At 45.9% G+C, this 19,194-nt stretch overlaps 1 protein-coding gene and 1 pseudogene across 7 annotated transcripts in view; both read left to right on the forward strand.

Moving 5' to 3' along the window:
* Window positions 1–6,577: 6,577 nt before the first annotated feature.
* LOC309632807 (septin-7 pseudogene) lies at window positions 6,578–11,145 on the forward strand (annotated as a pseudogene). Its single transcript has 3 exons — window positions 6,578–6,665; window positions 6,759–6,814; window positions 9,508–11,145. The product of its transcript is annotated as a septin-7 pseudogene (transcript).
* Window positions 11,146–13,521: 2,376 nt separating this feature from the next.
* The window catches only part of USP20 (ubiquitin specific peptidase 20), a 33,333-nt gene continuing 27,660 nt past the window's right edge, over window positions 13,522–19,194 (forward strand). For 2 of the 6 annotated variants that reach the window (XM_082400733.1, XM_082400736.1), the window contains exons 1-2: window positions 13,523–13,803; window positions 15,952–16,048. In XM_082400733.1, the coding sequence (XP_082256859.1) occupies window positions 15,968–16,048 (81 nt within the window). In that variant the 5' untranslated portion in view covers window positions 13,523–13,803; window positions 15,952–15,967. Of the gene's footprint in view, window positions 13,804–13,933; window positions 14,112–15,951; window positions 16,049–19,194 lie in introns of all 6 variants that reach the window. The other 4 variants (XM_082400735.1, XM_082400734.1, XM_082400737.1 and 1 more) reach the window with 4 other exon arrangements.

A 19,194-nucleotide genomic window follows, 5' to 3' on the forward strand; every position in this document is an offset into this window, starting at 1 on the left:
GCAGGCACTGGACTCAGCATTATTTCATTGAACTCATCCAACAATCCTAGGAAGTAGATTCAGTTACTGTTTTTCACTTTGCAAATGAAGACACCAAGGCTCAGAGAGGCAGTATGTGCCTCAGGTAACACAGCTGGAAGGTGGAGCAGGAATCAGTTACAGGCCTACCTCTGCTGCACCTTGTACACATAAGAGTTCAGTAAATGTTTACTGCGGGTTCCCTGTTCCGGAAGGCCATTCTGAAACAGGGCAGCATTTCTGGAATGCCTTACTTTTCTCTGGAACAGTCTCCTTGGAGGTGGTTGTCCTCTTCCTTGGACTGAGGCAAATAGTAGACTCAGGACTTGTTGGAACAGCCTTTTGGCTTTGATGAAAAGCCGTAGTTTAAAAGCCTCCAAGTCCTGCCCTCTGCAGCCTGGTTCAGCCAAACCCAGATGCACATGGAATCACTGGGCACCTTGTCCGTGGCGGCTGAAGGAGAGGCTCCTTGGGAATTGCTGCAGGAACCCAGGGAGTCGACGTCTGCAGCTCTCACGCTCTCAGAGTTGGCTCCGATTTTGCCCTCCCAGCAGCACTCCCACCGGGGGTACTGGGCAGCACTAAGGGGAGGGCCACAAGGTCAAGGACATTTCTGGATCCTCCTCATCTGACATCCCAGGGAGGACCATCTGGTACAGATGCACTGTCCCCGCTGGCCAAGACCAGAGTGCCCACTGATAACCTCCTGGGCTGTAGCAGATCTAATTGAGACTTGTTTAGCAAAAGTCCTGCTGAAAAGTGGCAGCTGTGAATCTGGCAGCGTGTGGCTGGGCTGAGGGGCTGCAGATCCTCTGAGTTCTGCTGGGCCTTTTTGGGGATGGGATGAAACGGCTTCTCAGAGGGAGCCTGTGGGAAATCTGGGTTCTCTTCAGTTCAGAGATAGACCATGTCTTAGTCTGGCTTGAGAGCTTGGTTCCTGAAGGAAATGTCCAGGTTTGGCTTGGGTTTGGGTTAGTGTGCTGGCGCCTTTCTGGAGCCAGGTGAAATGTGGGCTTGTGTCAGTGAGCATTAGTGTCCTTGGGATCCAGCAAAATGATTGCAGTTCACAGCCTGGCCATAGTAAGTATTCAGTGAATGTTTGTTAGACTGGTTTACTTATTCATCAGCTATTTACTGAGCTTTCAGTATACGGAGCAGGCACTGTTTTAGGTGCTTGAAAAACATCAGGGAGCAAAAGAGACTAAAGACCCCTGAACTAGTGGACTTTATGTTCTGACAACGTGATAAGTATGTAAAGTATGTTAGAAGGTGATGCCATGGAAATAGAAAAAAATAGAGCAAGGCAAGGGAATCAGGGGTGGGAGGGAGGATTGACTTGCTAATTTAAGTTGGTGTTCTGGTTTGCGGTTTGGTCGGTAACATGACAAAGCAGTGGACTGAATTATAGGCCCTGGGTTCAAGTCCCAGTTCTGCCAGGTTGCTGTGTGAGTCTGGCCAGGAACCTTCCCTTCTCTGAGCCATTTTCCCCACCAGAGTCCCTCCTGTGCCGTTTACTGGCTGTGTGACCTTGGCATGAACCTCTCTGATCCTTTTCTGCTTGGTGGTTTTAGGGGTCCTAGTCTGAGTTTCTGCTTAGACCTACTCCAGGGTTTGCAGCTTTTCAGTGACCGTGGCCAGTCACTGCCTCCCGCCTGTTAAGCCCCAGGGACTGCCAGCGTGGGGCAGCACAAACCCCATTAACAGACTCTTGTGGACCCCGGAACAAAGTGCAGTACCAGGTTTCGGGCCATGCAGAGATGTTATCCTAAACTTAAGGAATTTAAGTTGAGCAGAAATTGCTGTGTGAAGAATGACTCAGAAGAGGCACTCGTGAGGGAGGCCAGGGGAAGCTACTCTGGAGGTGTGGGGGTGTGGGTTCAAGGATGTGAAGGTCATCCCCACTCCAGTCTGGCCAGGGCTGTTTGGGAGCTGGTAGAGCTGACAGCTCAGAGCACTGACTTTGGGGCAGGCAGTCCTGGGTTTGAATCCTGGCTCCGCTGCTCAGTAGCTGTGTGGCCCCCTGCCAGTCACTTCGCCTCTCTGAGCCTCCGTCTTTCCTCCTTTAGTGATGGAGGTGGAGATGGATTTAGTTCTCAATGTTGCCCGACCTCCAGAGTGGTTGTGAGGATTTAGTGAGGTCTGGTAGTACCCGTTCCAGTACACAGGGCTGCTCCGGGCGGCGGCAGGCAGGGCTTGGCAGGGAAGGAGGTTTGAGGGTCCTGCTTTGAGAGTCGGAAAGATGGTGGGCTCAGTGAATTAAGACTGGTTAAAGGAAGGGGTGTATCTGGGATTTGGGGAAGATGGGGTTGCTTGGAAGTAGAATGGAGAGAAGGCATGAGGGAGGGAAGAGGTACGTGTTCTGTGGGGCGGAGGGCAGCATGGAGGGGCGTGGGCACAGGTGTGTGGGGTGTGGAGTGGCCAGTGTGGTGAGGATCAGGGCAGGTGGGGTCCTTGCGCTGGGGGCGGGCTTGGTAGCATCACCTTCCCGTCCTGAGGAACTGAGCTCTTAGGTGGCAGGAGGATGTAGCCGGAACCCCTAGGAAAGTGATGAGTAATGGGCACCTGAGGCCTGGTCGCAGCAGCTCTGCCAGGCCCAGATGTGCTGCCTCACTGCCTGCGCTCCTGCGCGGGGTTGAGGTGGGTTACTTTCCCCGTCACTCCGTGCAGGCCCCGGGGAGGGGGAACGTGCCTGCCCTTATTCAGGATGAAGCATCTTGGAAGTCTCATCCGGGGCCTGCAACGGGTGGGCTCAGTGCCAGACCTACCGGCCTGCCTCCTTTCTTCCTGCTTTCTCGTCCCCTGAGAGAGGAGGTGGGTCTGGTGGGTCAGGAGGGAGAGGTGCCCTGGGGTCGCTGGAGTGGAGGCGCAACCCCTCTGGCTGGCATCTCGGGCGCTGGCTGTGGGGTGGTGATTCCCAACAGCACAGCGGAGCTGCGGCTCTCAAGAGGGCCCATTCCCGCATCCAGGCCTCTCAGCAGCGCAGATATCTTTCCCTTTCAGTCTTTATTAAACACCTGCTGTGTGCACTCCATTTATTTGCACAGAGGGAAGGGTGGGAAGGGCTGTGAAGGCGGACCCCACCTGGCTCACTTCCCACTGCACCGCTTCCTTGCTCTGTGGTCTCAGGCAAATGGCTTCCCATCTTGGAGCCTCCATTCTTCGTCCATAAGATGAGAAACAGCGGTCCTTACCCAAGAGTGTGTAGTGAAGTGCCGGGCATCGTGCCTAGCTCAGAGCGGGCATCGTGCCTAGCTCGGAGCAGACACTCGAGCTTCTGCTGTTGAGTTAGGGTTACCTTTTCCGAAAGACCCCTCCCTGCTCCCACCTTAAGTGAATTAAAGGGACTCTTTCAAAAGTGTCTATTTTGAGAAACATCAAACTTATAGAAAAGTAAAAAGAATAATAAAATGAAATCTCATTTATACCCTTCACCTGTATTCACCGATTATTAATATGTTTGCCCTGTTTACTGTCTATATATTTATACACTCATTATCACCAGAATCGTTATTGCCGATCTATTTAAGAGTAAGTTGCAGATATAATCCTTTGCCCCTAAATATTTCAGGAGGAATTATCTAAGAACAAGGACACTGTAATACGTAACCAGAAAATGGTTTTCATCTTCAGAAACTTTAACATTGATATAATACTCTATCAGTTTTCCAGGGCTGCCGTAAAGTCCACAGACTGGGTGACTTAAACAACAGCAATTTATTTTCTCACAGTTCTGGAGGCTGGAGGTCCAAGATAAAGATGTCAGCAGATTTGGTTTCTTCTGAGGCCTCTCCTTGACTTGTAGACGGTGACCTTGATGTGTCCTCACATGGTCTTTTCTCTGGGTGCATCCTTGGTGCCTCTTTGTGTATCCAAATTTCCTCCTTTTATAAGGACACTAGTCAGGTTGGATTAAGGCCCACCCTAAAGACCTCATTGAACTTAATTACCTCTTTAAAGACCTTATCTCCCAATAAGATTACATTCTGAGGTACTGGAGGTTAGGACTTCAACATATGAATTGGTGGGGGGACACAACTGGGTCCATAACAAATACTGTCATCTAATATGCAGTCCATATTCAAATGTGTCAGTTGTTCCACTAATGTCCTTTTCCCTGTTGATCCAGGATCCAATTTTGTCAAGTCTTTTTAGTGCCTTTTCTCTGGAACAGTTTCTCAGCCTGTGTTGAGAAAGGGAATTGATTTGCCCAGAAGCAGAGGTGCTGGCTGCCTTGGGACAGGAACCCTATTTAAGGATTTGCTCCACTCCCTTGGGTCTCTTTTCAGGGCTTTACTTTGATGTCAGAAGCACCAGGAGGTGAGCTTAGATCTTTAAAAGCGTCACCGAGAGCCAGAACTGCGTTAGTCACCTGCTGTGTGTCATACTTGGTGGACATTATACATTTCTCGGCTGGGCTGGTCGGCCTGCACTGTCCTGGGCAATGGAGCCCTGAATGAAAAGCCGATGCAGGACATGTGACTTACGTTCCTACCAGTCTCAGTTTCCAGATCTATAAAACATGGCCAGTAACACAATTTATAGTACTAAGCATTTTTTGAACTTTGTCGCTGTGCAGATAAATACAAACTCTGAGCCGCCCTGCAAGTCCAAGTGATCAGAAGTCGTTAAATCCTTCCCATGCATTGTCCCACTTCATCCTCTCAGTTACCCTCGTTGCTGTCTTTGTCCCCATTTTCCTGGATGAGGAGACTGAGGGTTGGGTGATTTAGCTAAAGATACACACCTTGCAAGTGACAAGAGCAAGGAGCCGAACGCAGGGCTAGCTGTCTCCAGAATCGCCTTGTGTGATTACAGACAACTCCGGGGATGATGGGTGTGGAGCAACTGACGTGGAGTAAGAGCGCAGTGGAAGGTGGCTCCCGTTAGTAATTACAGCATCCCTTGTGGCTGCACACAGGTGCCCTGGTGTTGAAACAGGGAACTCTGTGCCCCATGAGGGCAGGGCCCGGGCCTGGCTTCTTTCCCATCACCCTAAGGAGGTCAGTGTTGGTTAGGGACCAAGATAAAACAAAATGAAAATTTTTAGACGGCTGGGATCAGTAAAGTATGATCCTTGCAGACTCATGCACTTCAGATGTTTCAGATCCTGCATGGAATATTAAGCACCCAAAGTTTTTGGTACTACCACTTGACGTTTTCCTGTACGTAAACTGATTTTTTAAAACTTGAAGTATAGTTGATTTACAATGTCTTGTTAGTTTCAGGTGTATAGCACAGTGATTCAGTTATACATACATACATATGTAAGTGTACATAGGTATATATATGTGTGTATGTAGGTATATATAGGTGTGTTTATATATATATATATATGTATTCTTTTTCAGATTCTTTTCCTTTATAGGTTACTACAAAATATTGAGTATAGTTCCCTGTGCTATACAGTAGGTCCTTGTTGGTTATCTATTTTATATAGTAGGGTGTGTATGTTAATCCCAACCTCCTAATTTCCCCTTTGGTAACCATAAGTTTGTTTTCTATGTTTGTGGGTCTATTTGTATAAAATGATTTTTAACCATTAACTTTTTTTTTTTTAATTATTATTTATTTATTTATTTATTTTTGGCTGTGTTGGGTCTTCGTTTCTGTGCGAGGGCTTTCTCCAGTTGCGGCAAGCGGGGGCCACTCTTCATCGCGGTGCGCGGGCCTCTCGCTATCGTGGCCTCTCCTGTTGCGGAGCACAGGCTCCAGACGCGCAGGCTCAGTAGTTGTGGCTCACGGGCCTAGTTGCTCCGCGGCATGTGGGATCTTCCCAGACCAGGGCTCAAACCCGTGTCCCCTGCATCGGCAGGCAGATTCTGAACCACTGCGCCGCCAGGGAAGCCCCTAACCATTAACTTTTTAACTAATGTTAGTAAACCTTAAACTTTCTATGTTGCTCATACACTGTTGGGAGGCAGGTAAATTTATATAATCTTTCTGGAGGAAAATTTGTTCATATATATCAAGTGCCTTCAAAACAAACATTTTGACCCAGTGATTTTTCCTGTGGTCAAAGATGTAGTCAAAGTTTTATATTCTAAAATATTCCTGACTGCCATATATCTAATAACAAAACACATACACACACACACACACAAATATCCTAAGTGTCCAACAGTAGGAGAATGGTTAAGTAAGGTACTGTAGAGCTTAAATTGTATGTGGTGTAATATTATTCAGCCATTAGAAATGAAGTTGTTGAAAAGAAATCTAGTGACGTGGGAAACATATATAATATAAACCCAAAAAATCTGTATACAAACTATAGCTGTTATAGTCTGGTTTAGTTTTAAAATTTATATGTTTATACATATGAATAAGACTTACCAAAGCAGTAACCAAATTTTTTTCTGTATAGAAGGATTACAGGTGATTTTTATTTCATTTTGTGTTTGTCTGTTTTCCAGCTTCTGTGGTGGTCTATATTAATTTCATTAAAACCAAACAAAAATGCCGTTTTCTCTTTGCAGGATAGGTAGGAGAAGATGAAAATTTTTAATCCAGCGCAGAAGTTCATGAGGCAAAAACAAAGGTGTTAGAGCAAATCTTCTTCCGAATGAGTCACAAGGTGAAGCGTTGTACTTTTAAGCCATCCAGGTGGCGGCTGAGGCACTTCCTCTGCTGGGGCTTCCGGGACCCCTCAGGTGCTGCTGCCCCTCTCTGAAATGGCCCTCAAGTGTCCTGTTCACACTCTGTGGGCCTGGAGAGCTCCAAGGGATGAGGTTCTCCTCCCCCAGGGTGCTCTCAGGAGTCTGCAGAGAAGCACGGGCAGACGCGAGAGGGGCAGCCCCACGTACCGAAGAGGCTGGACACATGCGCCTCTTATTTTCGAAACTTTAAAAATTATACTTAAAAGTAACCTATTAGGGTCTGCGTTACAAAAGCAACACAAATTCGTTGCAGAAAATGCAGAAGAGCAAAAAAAGAGGAAAAAAAATCACTTGACTCCATCCTCCCAGAGAGGAGGAGAGCACCCTTTCTGTAGGTGCAAAAACAAAATTATTTTACCAAAGTGGAATTTTACTATAACAGCGTTTTATAGCTTTTTGACTTTTTTTTCCTTTTCCATTATGGTTTATTACAGGATATTGAATATCGTTTCTGTGCTATACAGTAGGACCTTATTTATCCATTCTATGTATAATAGTTTGCATCTGTATAGCTTTTTTTTTAAAAATAAATTTGTTTATTTATTTATCTATTTATTTTTGGCTGCTTTGGGTCTTCGTTGCTGCGTGTGGGCTTTCTCTAGTTGCGATGAGCGGGGGCTACTCTTCGTTGCGGTGCGCAGGCTTCTCATTGCGGTGGCTTCTCTTGTTGCGGAGCATGGACTCTAGGCACACAGGCTTCAGTAGTTGTGGCACGAGGGCTTCAGTAGTTGTGGCTCGCGGGTTCTAGAAGCACAGGCTCAGTAGTTGTGGCACACGGGCTTAGTTGATCCGCAGCATGTGGGATCTTCCCGGATCAGGGCTCGAACCCGTGTCCCCTGTATTGGCAGGCGGATTCTTAACCACCGCGCCACTAGGGAAGCCCTGTATAGCTTCTTGACTTCCGATTCATTCAGCAAATATTTACTGAGAAGTTACTGTGTTCCAGGTGCTGTTTTAGGTATTTGGGATACAACAGTGCATAAAACAGATCCCTGCCCTTAGGGGACTCACATTCTTGAGGAAAGATAGGAATTAGACAAACAAACAAACAAACAAAAACCCCCTGCAGTCTAGTGGTTAGGACTCTGCGCTTCCACTGCAGGGGACCCGGGTTCGATCCCTGGTTGGGAACTAAGATCCTGCCTGCTGTACAGCGTGGCCAAAAAAAGAAAAAAAAAAAAAGATAAATGATCAAAATGATTATAGAGCATGCCAAGTACGGGCCAGGATGGACAGAGGGCCTTTCTCGAAAGAGAGTAGCGGGGTAGGGTGGGACTGCCTTCAGCAGGGTGGCCAGGGGACCTGGTCAGGGGACAGTGAAGCTGAGACCTGAAGGATGAGAGAGGGAGAGATACAGTGAGCAGCATGGCAGGGCACCAGTGGGGACCAGTGTCTTTCCTGGTCATTGAGTATTTTACTTCATTATACCCCATCCCAGCCTTTTCAAATTTTTTTTAATGGTGTCATACTATATGTATTCTTCTGCAACTTATTTAAAAGTTATTGTATTTTATTTTAGTTTTAAAATGTCAGTAGAATACATATAACATAAAATGTACCATCTTAATCATTTTTTAGTGTACAGTTTGCTGGCATTAAGTATATTCACAGTGTTATGCAACCATCACCACCATCCATCTCCAGAACTTTTCCATCTCCCCAAGCTGAAACTCTGCACCCACAAATCAACTCCCCATTCCCCCTACCCTTGACAACCATCATTCTACTGTCTGTCTCTATGGATTTGACTCCTCTAGGGACCTCATATAGGTAGAGTCACACAGTATTTGTCCTTTTGTGTCCGGCTTATTTCATTTCGCATAATGTCATCTAAAACATTCCAAGACTATAGAAAGTTCTCTCTTGCCTCTTTGCAGTGTAGCCTTACCTTCTGCCCCAGGCAACTACTGATCCAGTTTCTATCACTGCAGATTAGTTTCCTCTGTTTTGAAATTTCATAAAAGTAGAATCATATAATGTGTACTTTTTTGTTTCTTTGACTTCTTTTCCTCAGTTTAATGTTTCTGGAATTGATTCATGTTGCCTTGTGTATCAGTAGGTCTTTCTAATGCCATGTATTCTATGATATGAAAATACCAGTAGTTTGCTTCAGTCCCCTGTTTGTTGGACATTTAGGGTCTTTCCAATTTTTGGCTATTATGTATAAAGCTATTATGAGTGTCTGTGTACAAGTCTTTGTGTAGATGCATGATTTCATTTCTCCTGGGAAAATATCTAAGAGAGGAATTGCAGGATCCTATGATAAGTACAAGCTTAACTTTGTGGGAAACTGCTAAACTATTTTCCAAAGCTTTTTATACCACTTAACACTCCTATCAGAATATATGAGAATTCCTTTACAAATTCAGCAACAGCTGGTAACGTAGGTTATTAATTTTAGATATTCTGGGGTGTGTGAGATGTTATCTCATGGTTTTAACTTAAATGTCTCTGATGGCAGATGACGTTGAGTGTGCTTTCATGGGCTCGTTGGCCGTTCTTACTTGGTGAAGTATCTGTTCAATCATTTGTCCATTTAAAAAAATTGGACCATTTATCCTTTTCGGAGTTGTAAGAGTTCTTTGTATATTTTGGATATTTGTCAGATACAGGTTTCATGAACATTTTCTCCCAGCCTGTAGCTTGCCTTTTCATTTTCTTAACAGCATCTTTTGAAAAGAAAAAGTTTTAATTTTGAAAAAGTCCAGTTCATCAATGTTTCCTTTTATGACTGATGCCTTTTGTGTCCTGAGACCTTCGCCAGCTTCAAAGTCGCCAAGATTTTCTCCTGTTTTTTCCTCTAGAAGTTTCAGAGTTTTAATTTGTTTGTTTAAAGTCTGTGATCCGGAGACTTGGCGGGCTGCTCCGTGCCCAGGCTGGTCCTGGAGGGGCTGTTGGTCGACGGGAGGGTCAGGGTGAGGTCCGGGGCTGCGGTGGAGGGGAGGTCAGCCGCAGCACCGTGGTGGCTCAGCAGACGGACCTTGAGGGCTCCGTGGGGTTTGCAGATCTCCCACATCAAGTATACAGCAATCAGTGAAGAGAGCGGTTGAATTCACACTTAGGGTTCTACATTAACCAACTCGTTACTCCTCACGGATTTGTATTCTCCAGAGCATCCAGGTCCTTCCACAGAATAAAAAAGACCGTATAGGTGGAACAATCCAAAGTTTTCTTCGAAGAAGGTGGTGTTCAGTTGCTGCTCAAAATAGTTGATGCCCTGGGGTTTGGAGATGCAGTCGATCATAGTAACTGCTGACAGCCTGTTACTGACTGCATTGATAGTACATGCGAGGACCACCTAAGTGCAGAATCTCGAGTGAACAGACGTTAGATGCTGGACAACAAGATGCAGTGTTGTTTACACTTCGTTGCTCCTTCAAGACATGGACTTCAACCACTGGATATCGAGTTTATGAAGTGTTTGCATGAAAAAGTGAGTATTATCCCACTTATTGCCAAAGCTCACACCAGAGAAGTGCCAACAGTTTAGAAAACAGATGATGAAAGAAACCCAAGACTATAAAATTAAAATACGTGAATTTCCAGAAACAGATGATGATGAAGAAGAAAAACTTGTTAAAAACATGGAGGACCGTTTACCTCTTGCTGTGGAAGGTGGCAATACTGTCATCAAGGTTAATGGCAAAAGGGTCAGAGGAAGGCGGTATCCTTGGGGTATTGCTGAAGTTAAAAGTGGTGAACATTGGGATTTGACAATTCTAAGAAATATGTTGCTAAGAACACACATGCAGGACTTGAAAAATGTTATTGGTAACGTGCGCTATGAGAACTACAGAAGCAGAAAACCTGCAGCTGTGACTTACAATGGAGTTGATAACAACAAGAACAAAAGACAGCTTCCTAAGAGCCCCCTGGCACAAATGGAAGAAGAAAGAAGGGAGCGTGTAGCTAAGATGAAGTTGGAGATGGAGCAGGTGTTGGAGATGAAGGCCAAAGAAAAAGTTCAAAAGCTGAAGGACTCTGAAGCTGAGCTCCAGCGGCACCATGAGCAAATGAAAAAGAATTTGGAAGCACTGCACAAAGAATTAGAGGAAAAATGTCATCAATTTGAAGATGAGAAAGCAAACTGGAACGCTCAACAGTGTACTTTTGAACAACCGAACTCTTTGAGAACCATGGAAAAGAATGAGAAGAAAGGGAAGCTCTTTTAAACCCTCTACTGACCACCAATTACATTAAAGTCTGTGATTCATTTCTAAATGATTTTTGTTTACGATATGTAGGGTAGGGGTTAAAGTTCATTTTTTTTACCATATGGATATCATTGTTGCAGTACCATTTGTTGAAAAGACCATCTTTTGCCCATTGAATTATATCAGTACCTTGGGATTTCCCTGGTGGTTCAGTGGGTAAGACTCCACGCTCCCAATGCAGGGGGCGCAGGTTCTATCCCTGGTCAGGGAACTACATCCTGCATGCCACAACTAAGAGTCCGCATGCCGCGGCTAGGAAGTCCGCACGCCACAACTAAGAGTCCGCATGCCGTGGCTAGGAAGTCTGCACGCCACAACTAAGACTTGGCACAGCCAAAATTTAAAAAATAATAATAATAATAGTAATGAATTATGTCAGTACCTTTGTTGGAAATCAATTAACAACAAATGTGTGGGTCTAGACTCTCTACTCTGTTCCCTTGAGCTGTATGTCTGTGTTTGAGCCCATGCCACACTGACTTGATTGCTGTAGCTTTATAGAAAGTCTTAAGTCAAGTGGTATAAGTCTTCCAACTTTGTTCTTTTCAAAAATTGTTTTGGCTATTCTAGGTCTTTTGCTTTTCCCTATAAATTTTATTTTTTTAATGAAAAATATTTATTTATTTATTTATTTATTTAGACTGTGTTGGGTCTTCATTGCTGTGCATGGGCTTTCTCTAGTTGTGGCGAGCAGGGGCTACTCTTCATTGCAGCGCATGGGCTTCTTATTGCGGTGGCTTGTCTTGTGGAGCACGGGCTCTAGGCAGTAGTTGCGGCACGCGGACCCTAGGGTGTGGGGGCTTCAGTAGTGGTGGCACACGGGCTCTAGGGCACACGGGCTTCAGTAGTTGTGGCACACGGGCTCAGTAGCTGTGGCTTGTGGGCTCTAGAGCACAGGCTCAGTAGTTGTGGCGCATGGGCTTAGTTGCTTCACGGCATGTGGGATCTTCCTGGACCAGGGATTGAACCCGTGTCCCCTGCATTGGCAGGAGGATTCTTAACCACTGCACCACCAGGGAAGTCCCCTTATAAATTTTAGAATCAGCTCGGCAATTTCTACAAACAAGCCTGCTGGGATTTTGATTGAGATTACATTGAATCTGTAGCTCAATTTGGGGAGAACGGACATCTTAACAATATTAAGTGTGCTAGTCCATGAACATGGTATATCTCTCCTTTTATTTAAATCTAATTTAATTTCTTGGATAGGAAGATTCAACATTCATCATCATTTTCAATGGCAACGTAGTACAACAGTGTACGGTTGTGTTATTATTTATCCAATTGCCTCTTGTTGTTCACTTAGATTATGTCCAGTTTCCCCCCATTATAAACAGTGCTACAGTGGATGTCTTTGTCATTCTGTCTTTGCACACACCCTTGATGACTTACTGAGAGAAAATCTGGAGCCAAGTCAACCCTCTTGACTGTTCTTTGCTCTCTGCCTTACTTAAACTGGTGGGCATTTGTGTGCAGTGGAATGTGGAATGCCAGTGATCGGGCTTGCTTTTGGTGAGGCCCAGTGCACGGTGACTTAGAACAGGCGTCGGCTAACTGTGACAGCAGGCCGGGATTGTTTTGTCAGGCCCTCGAGCTAAGAATTTTTTTAAAATATATTTTTAATGGATTATAAAACAAAACAGAAACAAAGAAGAGTATGTGATGAAGGTCTCTGTGGGCAGCAAAGCCTAAATACTTACTACCTGGGCCCTTATAGAAAAACTTTGCTGACCCCTGACTTAGAGTAAGGCTCTGCACTGGACAGACCTGATCAGGTCCCCGCCCACCCCGTACTAGCCCAGGATCGACCGTGGCCAAGTTCCTAGCTCCTTAAGCTCCAGTTCTGTTTCTTCATCTGTAAAACGGGCAGTGAGAGTACACAGAGGGTTGTCGGCCACAGGGCTTTTTTTTTTTTTTTCTATCTGAAGTTGCAGGAACGTAAGTAGTCTGATTGCACATGTGAGTCAAGAGTGGGCCTGTCACTGTCATCCTTGTCTGGGGCAGTGTTCATGGCACTGGGCATCAAGATCATAACCTGGCTCAGCCATCTAGCTGGAGAGATGGGGCACATACCAAAGATACTCAAAAAACCCACATACTGCAGCTTAAAATAGTGTGGAGCTGCCACCAGCCCAGCGCACTTGGCCTTAGTGGAAACAAAAAACTAAAAATCTGGGTTCAAAGGAGGAGGAATGGAATTTAGAACCTCGAACCCCGTCATTGTCATGTGACCATTTTAAATGATAGCTTCTAACTGCCTCTCCCTCTATGAACTGCCCACAGCTGGGAAACTGTGGCCCACCACGGAAGGGGGAGCATTGGTGACATGCGGACAAACCTGATTGTGTCTATCGCCTAGGGTCGGGGGTTCTGAGCAGTACAAAGTTATTGGGAGGCTCAAAGGATGATCTGAGGGTCTCAGTGGCACTCCTGGAAGGGGCGGATCCTTCTGTCCATGGGGAGCAATGGTTGGAGAGGCCCCGTGGCCCTCTCCTGCAGATCCCTCTCTCGGGGATCACGAAGGTAACGCCCAGCAGTGACTAGTGAAGGGTCCAACACCCCCCAGGAGGGGCTGGCCCTGTTTGCCAGCTCCACCCAAGCCTTCTTCAACTGTGCCTTCAGTGGTGTGTTTTTATTGTCCCTGTGGATGGACTGGGGAGTGTGTCCAGCCTGTGGATACCCCAAATGTCCAAAAATTCACTTTCCTCTCCCAGGAGGAATTCTGGGCTGTTTTTAGCCCCTGGTTGGTGCTAAGAGTGATTTTAAGGTAACGGAGCTACATGAGGTGTGCTGGTTTGTCCTTCTAGGTTCCTGCCAGAGGCCTGCACTCACCCCGGCCCACTGCAGCCCGGCACTGTCGGCCGTCACCGGAGAATGCGGATGCTGGCTGCCTCCTGGGGCTGTCGCTTTGCACAAAGGTAGGCCCACAGCCTGCTCCACTCAGGTGTAGCCCTTATGCACAGACCAAGGAGGAAGTTTGGATTTTTCTTTTTAGGTGAAATAATGGAATTGTGGTTATGTTTGTTTTTTACTTTTTCTTTTTTCAAGTCTCATAGAAAAACATACACAGATGAAATGACGTGATATCTGGGATTTGCTGCAAAAAAAGAGGAAGTGGGAGGTTGAGATGAAGCAAGGTTGGCCGTGGATTAATTGTGAAGCCAGGTGATGGGTACATGGGGGTGTGTTACACACTTCTGTCTGCATCTGCATATTTACATTTTCCGTAAGTTCCAAAGAGAGAGCCTCAAGTGTCTGACCAGCTTGAGTTTTGGCCTTAGCCCTGGTGCTCCTGTTTGCAAGACCTGAGACCAGAAGTGTCCTGTTTCCTCATCTACAAAATGGGGCAAAACACAGCTGCCTCCAAGATTGCCGGGGGAAGTTTTCAGTGAAAGAATACACGGAAAGCACTTAGTCTGGGACCTGGCCCCTAATCAGTCCCAACCCCTCCTGCTGTGGCTGGGAGTCCGGGCCACTTCACCCACGGCTGACCATTTGGAGTGAGGAGGGGGCTTACAGGAGGGTGCCTGGGGGTGTCCACCTCCCTCTGGTGGATGCACAGCCTCTGCCTTTGATTAAAGCACTTTTGGCTCCACCCACATCTTTGATTAGTTGGACCTTTCTTGGTAATAGTTTGGAGCTAGAATCAAAAGCCAGGTTCCTGGGTACAATTTCTGCTAAAATATTGGGTTGTGGAAGCATTTACTTAGTTATTTCTTTTTAAACATTTTCTTTTGAAATAATTATAGATCCACAGTAAGTTGCCAAAAATGTGCTGGGAGGTCCCATGTACCTTTCACCCAGTGTCCCCCAGTGGTAACATATCTCTGGTGTATCTGTAACACAGTGTCATGACCAACAAAGTGACTGGTACCACCCACGGAGCTTATTCAGATTTCACCAGTTTTACCTGCACCCATTTGTGTGTATGAGGTGTGTGTGTGTGTGTGTGTTCAGTTCTGAGCAGTTTTACACACATGTAGAGCCACGTACTACCACCACAGTCAAAATACAGAACTACCTATCACCACTAAGGAGTTCCCTCAAAGGAAGCATTTGTTTTTCAAAACAGAAATAGCTTTTTTTCCTTCTGATTTAAAAAAAGAGAGAAATTATACACAGAAGAGTGTCAGGAAGGAAGTTTGCCACAGTATCATCAGCAATTTTACTTTCTACTTTGTACTTTTTTTTTTAACATCATCTGAGTTTTGTTTTTATAATAAGCATGTATCATTGTCAGAAAACAACAAAGCTATTGTGAAATCTATCACCCAGATACACCACCATTTGGTGCTTTAGTGAACATCTTTCAGACCTCTTCCTAGGTTGGCTTGCCCGCCCTTCTCTCTGACTTGCTCCTTCTCAGGAAACACTTTCTGGAGGAGCTTCTGCTCTGATGGCCTCCTCTAGTATCGTGGTGTTTAAGGATTCTTCTCTAAGTGAGGTTTCTCATAGGAAGTGAGATAAGTGGCCTGTGGGGCACCTGGCCTCTCAGAAGCTCTTGAGAAGAGGGGTCTTGCTTGCTTAGAGAAGACTGAGGTCAACATCTGCTTCTTGCCTTTCTACTTGGTTTTGAGATCCAGCCTCTCCACCCAGCCCTCTGCTGCCCCCTTGGGTAGAGTAGTCTCCGGGTCATGGGTCTGGTGTCTTTTAATAAAAGTACCACGGTTTTAGATTCCTTGACACGCAGCTTCCCCAATGTAGGCAGAACCCTTGCATCTTCCCTGTCGACACTTTTAATCATCACACCCAGCGCCTGAATCCTAATCATCGTCCCAGCACCTGCTCTCCCTGTTCCAGCCCTGTGCCAGCCCTGCGCCAGGCGTTTGACGTATATTATCTTCATGAGTCCTCTGAGCAACCCATCAGGGTGGGTGTTATCTCCCTCCCCCGTTCTCAGGCAAGGAGGGTGAGGCTCAGAGAAGTTAAGCAGCTTCCCTGGGTCACCAGCTGGTATGTGGCAGAGCTGGGACTCGAGACCAAAGTGTGCACTTCACCACCTGCCTCCCCTGCCTCTGGCCAGCAGTGGCTGCCATTAACCCAGGATTCCTTGTGTTTTCTCGTAGGTAAGCCCAGGCCAGCATGGGGGACTCCAGGGACCTTTGCCCTCATCTTGACTCTGTAGGGGAGGTGACCAAAGAGGACTTGCTGCTCAAATCCAAGGTAAAGGGTCAGACCTTATGGGGCTGAGGCCCACACCCAGGGCCACCACATTCCTGGGGTACGAACATTTCTGAAGCAGTGGAAGAGCTGGCTCCTGACGGTCTCTGCTTGGCCTTTGCTGTAAATGGAAAAGCTGGCGTCTGTTTAGGAGGCCTTCCAGGGGCTGTGTCCTAACAGCCACTAACTACCATGTAGACCAGTCCATTTGGGAACACTGATGCTCTGCCCATTAGTGGTTGGAGCAGGTGCAAGGCAGGGAATGAGTCAGACTCTGAGAGTCCACGGGCATTTTTGCACACGTGACCTGGGAAGGGCTCAGGGAGCCTCAAAGAGAGAAGATGGGCCACTTTGAATAGGGAAGATGTGTTGTTGTCTGTTAAGTTAAATTTTTTTAAATAGGTAACATGTGGTTCAAAAATGAAACAATGTAAGAAGAAAAATGTCAAGAAGTACCCCCGCCCCGCCCAGCTGCCCGGTGCCCACCTTCTCCATTCCACCCTCATGTAACCAGGGACATTAGTTTCTTTCGTATCTTTTCAGAGTTTCTTTTTTTTTTTTTTTCCAGAGTTTCTTTATGGGAATACTTATTTTTCATTTTCCCCTTTATTACATAAAAGGTAGTGTACCATAGCTATTTTTCTAATGTACTTTATTCACAGGGCAGTATATCTTGGAGCTCTCTGGCCTCGGCACATAGATCTCATGGTTTATCTTGAAGTTGCATCATATTCGTTGTGTGGACTCCATGGCTGATCCTCTGTGGGTGGACATCTGGGCCCTTTGCAGCCTTCTGCCAATACAGTGTCATTGTGTTCAGGGGCAGAGCCATGTGTAGGGGCCAGTCCCAGAAGTGGGGGTGGGTCAGATTCCTAGACATATTTCCTTGTCTTCTTTCCAGGCACCTAATGCTGGTCGTTCAGCCTCCCTGCACCAGCAGGTTCTGGGTGGCTTTTGGCCTGAGCTGGTTTAGTCTGGGCCCGCATGAGGGCGCGATTCTTCAAAGTACCCTTGGCTTCTTTTGAAGTAGTTTCACTGGCTGTTACTGAACCAAGTTTGTTTGCCCAGCATGCATCAAGCCAAATGCCAAGACACCGAGGTTTGCAGCAGAGAAAGGATTTATTCACAAGGCAGCCAAGCGAGGAGACAAGAGAACAAGTCTCAGGTCCACCTCCCCGAAGGCGAGGGGCTTGGGGTATTTATGGCATAAAGAAGCAGGGTGGTCTTAGGCATGGGGAAAGGTGAGGTAATCAGTGTTCTGCACAGGTGTTATCTAAGTTACATCCTTCTTCTTGGGATGTGTGTTCAAAACTAGCATGATCTGAGGGTGGAGTTTTTGGCCCTCTGACGACAAAAGGTCATTCATCGGACACCTACGTAGGCCCAGTTTTAGGGTCAGTGGTCCCAACCAGTCTAAGCCAGCTCAAACTGGACAAGAGCTGACTCCAAGTTTCTGAAAAACAGCTTAAGCCCCTATTCCTATAGTGACCCATACATCAGAGCTGTTAGAGCTGTTATCTGTAGGGGTTGTTAAGGAGTCTTGTGATATATAGGCTACGCAAAGCTCGGAGGGTATGCAATGCAATTTGAGAAAACTAATTAAGACAAGCTTGCTCAGTGAAGGCAGGCTCAAAGCAGAGGGGCTTTTTAAGGAGCTGTTTCCTTAGCTGCTATTCTGTAAGACAAGTTCAATTTCTGTTAATCACCAATTTCTGTTAACCCTAAGGGGCACGGTTTCAGTGTGGTCAGGAGGAGGGGCAGAGCAAGGCTCTGGTGCATTTGCACTGTCTAATGCTGCGTCTCTTCCTGAGTCTGCACAAAGGAATAAGTGAGACAAACTGAGAGGATTTCTCAGGGAATCTGAGAGCAGGGAGGAGATAAACGAGGTGGGAAGAGGGAGGCAAAACATGGAAAGACTGGGCTGGGACGTGGTAGCCTTTTGGAAATCTACAGAATGAAACTAATGTTGTTTTAAAATACCCAGAAGGGGCTTCCCTGGTGGCGCAGTGGTTAAGAATCCTCCTGCCAATGCAGGGGACACGGGTTTGAGCCCTGGTCCGGGAAGATCCCACATGCCGTGGAGCAACTAAGCCCGTGCACCACAACTACTGAGCCTGCGCTCTAGAGCCCGTGAGCCACAGCTACTGAGCCCACGTGCCACAACTACTGAAGCCTGTGTGCCCAACGCAGCCATAAATAAATAAATAAATAATAAATAATAAACAAACAAATAAATAAAATTTATAAAATAAAATAAAATACCCAGAAGGGGCAAGGATTGAACAGGTAGCTCAAAATGGAGGAAATGCAAATGGCCGTGAAACTCTTGAAAAAAGATGCCTGACTTCCCTGATGGTTAAGGATTTTGCCAGAGAAAACATGACCCCATTTTCAGATGGGCACAGCAGAAGTTGCTCTCACTCAGAGCTGACCAAGGGAGGGAAGTAGACCAGGCATGGTAGTGGGGTTAGGCATTACTGTGACTTTAGGGGTGCAATTCCACCTCTGGGAGTTTATCTAGTAGAAATGTAGTACCAGTTACAAATACAGCAGTATTTATTGAGCATTATTTGTAAAAGGAAAATACTGGTGGCAGTCTGCATATTCATCAAGAAGGGAATGAGTGAACAGATTGTGGTGTCTGTGCCCATAGTGTGTGCCACCATGCACTTACTGCAAAGCATGAGATGTGGTCTCTGTGTACAGACTAGAAGGATGACCACAAATAGGTGAGAAAAGCCTGTTACCGAAAAATTTGTATAGTATGATCTTATTTTTACTAGAAATCACACCCCCCCATCTATGCATATATGTTTATGTAAGAAGAAGATATGGAGGGCTATACTTCAAATTATTACAACATATATGTATTGCATATAATATACTACACATTATATACAGAATATATGTATTATATATAATATACTACATATTATATACAGTGTATGTGTATCATTTAAATTGTTAAACATACAATACTTTTATCATTCAAATGACTGAAATGAAAAAAAAAAACTTGGGAAGATGGGAGTAAACTGTGAAATCAGAAAATCACAAAAGAGATGACAGATTTGGAAAGGTCAAGAGCTGTGACTTTAAGTCCACTAAGCAGACTGATCTCCAGCCAGCCGTAGCATCCTTAGCAAGAG

Source organism: Balaenoptera borealis, assembly GCF_965194805.1.
Source record: "Balaenoptera borealis genome assembly, chromosome: 8".
Taxonomy (NCBI): domain Eukaryota; kingdom Metazoa; phylum Chordata; class Mammalia; order Artiodactyla; family Balaenopteridae; genus Balaenoptera; species Balaenoptera borealis.